The 7,368-nt window shown below is 41.9% G+C and overlaps 1 protein-coding gene across 10 annotated transcripts in view; it reads left to right on the forward strand.

The window, feature by feature from the left end:
* Positions 1–7,368, forward strand: part of LOC108746873 (serine/threonine-protein kinase tousled-like 2) — a 66,687-nt gene that overhangs the window by 14,884 nt on the left and 44,435 nt on the right. For 9 of the 10 annotated variants that reach the window (XR_001939199.1, XR_001939198.1, XR_001939200.1 and 6 more), the window contains one exon: positions 1,497–1,582. The exons of the other annotated variant lie outside the window; for it this stretch is intronic. Coding sequence is in view for 6 of the 9 variants with exons in the window: in XM_018483925.1 (XP_018339427.1) it covers positions 1,497–1,582 (86 nt within the window). In the remaining 3 variants the exon portion in view is untranslated. The remainder of the gene's footprint in view (positions 1–1,496; positions 1,583–7,368) is intronic. 10 annotated transcript variants of the gene reach the window in all.

Consider the following 7,368-nt stretch of genomic DNA (forward strand, 5'->3'; position numbering starts at 1 on the left):
TTTAAGTTAAATTTGACACTACATATAATATATACTTGTATGTAACATTCATGTGTCAAAGTGTAAATCAATCGATTTCTATAGTTAGTTTCAAAGCAATCAACGTCCATATTAATACACCTAGTAAATAAAAAATTAAATCTTAATCAAATTTAATACAGTCTTGAGTTGAATAGTTTAAATTCCATTGTTTTAATTATATTAACAACATGTTGAGTAGGAGCCGTGACGATTTATAGAAATGATTAAAACTAATTCAAATTGAGTATATGATTTTAACAGTGTACACAATTATTTTGATTGTCCAACAAAATCGTTTTTTCATCATTGAATAATTTTGTCTTTCAGTCTCTATTTTGGAAACTCTTAATGACAGTGTCAGTTATATTTGTCGTTTTACACGCTGGAAAAAAATTTACTAATATTTCTTCAATTAATACTTTATAGCAAACAAATATTTACTCAATAAAAAAAAGACAGTTAAATCAAATTAACCCTCCAGCGCCACTTTGTGTCTTTTAAGACAATATCACGTTTTCTCAATTCTTATTCAGATTTCAATATGTAAAAAATAAATAAAATACGATTCAGTTTTTACTACAGCAAAAACTTATTGTTAAAGTTGTTCACAAGTGTAAAAGATTTTTTTTCCTGATTTTTATGTAATCCGAAATCCCATAAAAAATGTATGCTGTTTCCCTCAACGACTCAGAGAAAACAATGAAATCGAAAATTTCGGGATGATGGAAGGTTAATGGTTTTCGTATCAAATAAATATATGTATACGTTTAGTAAATATTTACTTAAAACTATTCTAGTACTTATTAAAATTTATTTTTGTTCAGAGCAGTGCAGTGCTTTTTTATCAGGTATAAAACCCGCAGAACAATGTAACGACGTCAACACTTGTCGTTAAGAATACGGAATAGGAATCTTATTATCGAAAAAATATCGCATACGAAAAAAATATTAGAGAAATATACAATATATGTGACATACGAGTATATTATAGTATTCTTGTACATTTTTGTACGCGATATTTTTCCAGAAATATCGGCCCTTGATCTTCACATGTACGATACAATAGGAAAATCGCGGTAAAATTGCAACGCACGAATATCATCTTCTGCGAATACTTTGGCGCGTAATAGCATTATCCGGCATTTAATATCGGCTCTATCCGGCAACTTTTGCGATAGCTCGTTTCTCTTTACGTTTTTTCCGCACGGCTAACTCTTGCTTAATCTTTTTCTTTCCTTTTCTCGTTCTCTTCGCCTTGTCTTCATTTCTTTTATTCTGATATATCGCGTCGATTTCGCCATCAAATCAGTCGAGAAGATCAGATCTCTACGGAGCACATCGATCCGTATGCTATCGATTCTTATAGATCGTCGATACGCTTCTCGATTCTTATCGCAGATTCTTCGTTTCTTTTGCCACCGAAACGCCACGGGCGAAAAGGTCGAAGTGTAATTCGCTGTGACTTGTTGTTGCAGGCGCTGGCGTCAAGATGGAGCACTTTCAGGCCACCCTGGACCCAAGGAAGCAGGAGTTGTTGGAGGCCCGCTTTCTCGGAGCGAGGGTGAGCTGCTTGTAGCACACACACACGCGATTCTTTTTCTCTTCTATTCTCTCTTATCCCGTATACAAAGATATTCTTCTTTATCATTTTGAGAACGTCGAGGAGAGAAAAACTCAACACAACTGTGCAAAATAATGACGTTAGGCGATGACGAATCGTTCGACCTGACGACATACGCTCGCCTAGCAGATTATCACACAGCTTATTGATACACTCGATCGACTTTATCGACTTCGGACCGCTGAAACGAGTAATTAGCTCGTGAGGCACGTGACTCGCAGTAGTTGCCGTATGTCGGCGCGAAGCGACTTGCATTTCGTCCGCAAATTTTCCACTTATCGCTTTATCACGTGCTCGGGAGCGCGTCAACGTGCATCACCAGAGTCGACCTTTAATATCATGACGAAACCGCGACGTTTCAATTGTCACGCACGTCGCCGCAGCATGATTGTTCTCTCGTTCTCTCCATCACACCTGAGCTTTCTGCCGGATCCTTAATACCGGCGACAACGACGGGAACGCCAGAGATCGGCCGCAGCTCGATCCTCTCGGATAAAATCCGACGATTATTATGTCACTGGCGTAGAGCCAATAAACGCTGGAGTCAGGTCCGGCAGGTATTCATTATGGAACGAAACGAGTCGCACGCGTAATAAAAGGAGACGTTCGTCCGAGATTTTATGAACCTAGCCGACATTCGCGTTATGCCGCTTCACTATATCGTCATTTAATTGTTTTTCTTTCTTTTTTTTTTACAATCTATCGATAGGCGTCCGGGTTTTATGAACGCGGCACAAGTTCCATGGGTATCTCTTATCCTGGGTAACTATGCAACACAATAACGCTAGGTAATTCTGTAACTGTAGACATACGCGCGATGGGAACTACCGTTACTTTCTCTAAAAAGAAAAGTATCGAAACGATATAATAAAGCAGTAGATTCAAAGTCGGTATTAAAATGCGGGCAACGCAAACCAGAACGTCGATATGTCGGCGCGTAAACATTTCTTTTGTTCAAACAACGGGAAATAATTGAATGCGAAAGAGTAATTGTACGGTTTGATGATGACCAAAATGAACGATCGGTACGTTTAAAGCAAAATTGTGTTTGAATAAAAGAATTGTTTTACGCGCGGAGCAACATTGTTTTAGCGCGTGTCGGTCATGTAACGCTTACATCAATACTTTGTATTAATAACAATATTTTACGTTATGTCTCGATAACGTAATGTGTGAACAGACCATTAAATTTAAACATATCTGGTCGTGATTAATTTATAACTGTAAAATATCGCGTGCGCGCGCGCGAAGGATCGATACGATCGCATATCACGATTCTAGCCGATTCTCTTTTATACCGTAGACGACTCATTTGTGTATACATCGATTCTATTTTCGGCAAATTACGACATCACGATATATACAGAGTGTCCTGAACAAGGCTTTAACGTAAGAGATTCGCGTAGCTTCGTAGTGATTGTAATTCTACGTTAAATTAACATGTACTCTCTAAAACTTTTAGAGTGAATTGTCACTCCGAAGAGTGAAATCTCACTCTTTAAAGATTGAAAATTGAGCCACTTTTTTTTCAAGACCAGCTCAATTTTCATTCCTTACAGTGAGGACTTTTCAAGGAATTTTTAGAGAGTATAATTAAAACAATTTTTTCGATGCCATTTCAAGAGTATAGAGCTCGCCTCTTCAAAATTTTTTTACTCGTCCCAAGTCACATTATATACTCTGCATAAAAGAAACTTAATCGTTTAATATATTATTTACAGCGATCCGCCTATATCGATCGTACTTACATTTATTCAGACATTTAATATCCGCGTCTCTCGATGACGTAACGCTGGCAAAGAGAGTATCGACGAGCGGGTGTCATCCCCGCGAAGAGACGGGAGAGAACCAACTGTCTGTATACAGCTAATACAGTTAAGACGACATTATTAAACATGGCAGTATACTCGTTTGATATAATATCTCCATTTTTGGAAAACGCCAGGAACGATCGTCGATTGGCTCTAATTCTGGATTTCTAAATCAGTCATATTACCTGAAAAAAATTACAATAATACTTTTGGTGTCCCAGAAATGGAATCGGTGGAACCGATGAGTTAAGCATGTATATAACTATTGGTGGAATAATATATACATAGCTATACTGAAACGTTCACAGATATGCGGTACGTCTATATTATCAGGTTTGAAAGCATGAAAAATGAAGAACAAGAGAAAGAGAGAGAGAGAGAGAAAAGGGAGGGGGAAGGAGGAATCGAAATTATACTTTGTTAAAGGGTAAAATATAAACCGATCAGATCTTTCATGTGCGACACCTTGTATATCTGACAAACCAACCAATCAACCAACCAACCAACCAACCAACCAACCAACCAACCAACCAACCGATTGACAGACAGATAGACAGACCGGCGACGTTGCCGGGTCACTCGCATTTGCGTGTATGGTCCGCGCGCGAAGTAGTAACACATGCATTTTGCATCCGTCACAACTCCGCGTTATGTCGCCCGTTCCGGCACCGAGGGAGAGAGACAGGGACGAGGAGGAGCAGTCGGTCATTTTATTATCGTTGCATCGCATCCGAAGAGCGGCGCGGCCGCACGAAAAGGTGTGGCCAATCGCGGTGCGCCGTGCGATCGGTGGCCGCGTGCTATCGGAAACATAGCGGCCTGGGGTCGTGCGCGACGACGTCACGTGGCGCTCTCACTTAGAGCACGGCAGTCAAGTGCGCGAGCTCGACGCTCTCGCGCGCCCGCCGAGCCGCGAGAGTGACGGAGAGAGGAGGAAGGGGCGTGCTTAAGGGTGCTCTCACATGTTCACCGACGTTCACGGCCGGTACTCTCTTTGCTTTCTCTAGGTCTGCGTCTTTATTTCTAAAGTCACTATATAAAAATATCAAATGTATACCTATTATCTCATTTTAAGTTCCAAAAGTGTACACTAGTTTAGGGCGGTATTCATAGTCTATTCTTATTTCAAGACTGTCTTAAGTAATGTATTAAGACGCTAATACGGCTCTCTGATTGCTTCGTGACTTCTTGAGACTGTACTTAAGATCGGTCTTGCATATAAGATCTGAATACCGGCCTTAGCCGCAGAAAACAGACCTTCTCTTTCTCTCTCTCACACACACACACACACACACACACACACACACACACACACACACTGTTGACTATTATCTGTATTTGCATTGTTATTACCCCGCGTTCGTTTCTTTTTTTGTACGTGATTAACCGCGTTCAGTGGAAAAAACAGCTGTTATAAAATTCTTTAAGATTATTGATTTATACCATTTAGATCCAGTGAGGAATTAAAGGCAAGACCAATTATTAAAGAATTTCACAACAGTTGCAAAGCTGTTTTTTTTTTTTGCCGAATGTAGTCATTATCTACGATTGGTGGTCTTTTTTGTTTTTTTTTTTTTTTTTTAATCTGATGCTGTGAATTTTATTCGCGGTTAGGAAGGATCACGATGGAACAAAGTGCCAACGGTAATATTCACGCATGAAAGCCGCTTAATACGTGTAAGTGTAACCCACACCTACAACGTATCGACGCGCCTGCACTCGAGGCGATATTTCTCAGACATAACTTCACTCGCAGGTAACTCGACTTGCCCAGGGTCGCCATCGACCTCTTTCGCGTTGGGATAAACCAAACGCCCGGAATTACTTTCGCGGTAATGTTGCCTACGCGACAGGCCCGGATTTGCGCGATAAATGTATATAAGTCGCTACCGCGACTTTGCTCTCACACGAATAACACGTTCATTTTGAAAACGCCATCGCTGGAACACAACGGGTGATCCTTTGCGCTCCGTTTCTCATGCGTTTCTTTGTTCAACCGCTCATCCTTTTTCGTCCTTTTTCACTGAAGGACGCGAGATATGCGTGCGCGCATAAACGCAGTTTCACCCACACCCACGCGACTGCGCGATGATGCAGCATGCACCGACATGCGACCGAGCTTCTTGCTATGCTTCAGGAATGTTACGGCGGTTACGGCTTCTTGTGATGTGGCAAGAAGTCCGAGGATCTGCCCTTGTTCTCGAACTTTCAACGAAAATACATAGCACGAGATTTCCGCTCATATTACTCATCTGCAGCTAAATCTATTACAAAGGACATCGTTCTTTTTCTCAGCTCGCAATTTATAATTAGATAAAACAGCTCGCGTTCGTTATTTAAGGCGTCTCTCAGTCGAGACCTGTTAACCGGAAGTCCAAGTTTCTCGACTCGTGCTCTGTATATCGATCGTTCCTTTGGCTAAGCGAGAGAAAGAAATCCCGCCATGGAGCTTGCCGCCCGGCCGAAGTCCAATGGCGAAGATTTATACCTGCCCCTGCCCTGTTCGCTCGAATCGAAGTGAGACCTAAGTCGTTGCCGCCTGTCCTCTAGTCTACTGCTTGTCTACTAACCGTTTATACAACGCGGTCCCCTATTTGTAGAGACCCTAGAGGCCGCAAAGGTTTATGCTATTTATACAATGTCGAATCAAAGCCTTCGTAGTATTCCCGTTATACAATCATGCGATTGTTTCGCCGCAAGAACTCTTGATCGTTTGTTTACGGATCTTGTGTTCGCACTCGCAAACTGCTTGAATTATGGTTCATTATTCAAGAAACAAATTCGGACAGGTCTTTAGACAGGTTGTGACACTTGAAGCTCTGAGCTCTTCAAGTACGAATAGTCGTGCGAATCTGTTGGCACTTGAAACAATAATGAAATAACTTCGTGTCAATTTAATGACCCTTATATTATCTGTTAATTTAATTGTACTTAAACTCAATCAGACTTTGTGCAGTTATTTTACTGGCATTCCGCGCCTCAAATATCTCTCGCCGTCGAATATATACGTCGTCTCCTATCGGATCTCCACGTTGATACTTCGCATCTCTTTCCGGGACACCCGATGTATACGCGCGAGCACGGAAGGAATCCGTAGGTACCCGACATTTTGCAGTACTGTTCGTACCGGCACGGCGACGGGCATAGGTAGTTTCCAAGCGCGAGCATCATCCCTTCGTTTCCCTTCCACTTGGCCCAATATTCTCATCCTTATCTAACTCATTCCCCCGGCTTTCCCCTCTGCCCTTCCTCGCCACATCCGCTCACATCCGCAGCGTCTCTTGCAACCCCACCCCTATTAGTTATTTTCTCGACGAGTCTCTCGCTCTCCTCTCTTCTATTTCTCCTCCTCCCTATCCTCCCTCTCACCCCCCCCTCTCTCTCTCTCTCTCTCTCTCTCTCTCTCTCTCTCTCTCTTTTGGAGTCACCTCTGTTGGTCTCCACATCCTTCGAGGATCGATCGAGAGGAGCTCAGCACTCTGTATATATATGTATATATATCCATTTCCAACCCCTTTCCTCCCCCCTTCAACTCCCTGTCGATTCCATTTGCCCAAAGTCCGCATAGAAACCCGCCGTTCCCCATGTAAGTTACAAGCGGTATAGGTATCGCTGTAGAAACGCTCCGTCGTATCCTGTATCCAAACGGTCTTTAATTAACCCTTTAGATACACCGGAATCGAATCTCCTATTCGACTCGCGCTAAAACAGTTCGCGCAAAAGTATGTTAATTTACGCGTAACATAATCTCGAGGCTGCGTTCGATAAGTAAATCAGGTGTTATTTGGAATCGATTTCAGTCAACTTTAAATAGAAGTAAGGCGACAACTCAATAAGCGTCGTGATTCGTGTCGAAATTCTCGATACTTCGAAATATCCAGCAAGACAACTTTGCCACTTATTTCCCCCCCCCCC

Source organism: Trachymyrmex septentrionalis, unplaced genomic scaffold, assembly GCF_001594115.1.
Source record: "Trachymyrmex septentrionalis isolate Tsep2-gDNA-1 unplaced genomic scaffold, Tsep1.0 scaffold19, whole genome shotgun sequence".
Taxonomy (NCBI): Eukaryota; Metazoa; Arthropoda; class Insecta; order Hymenoptera; family Formicidae; genus Trachymyrmex; species Trachymyrmex septentrionalis.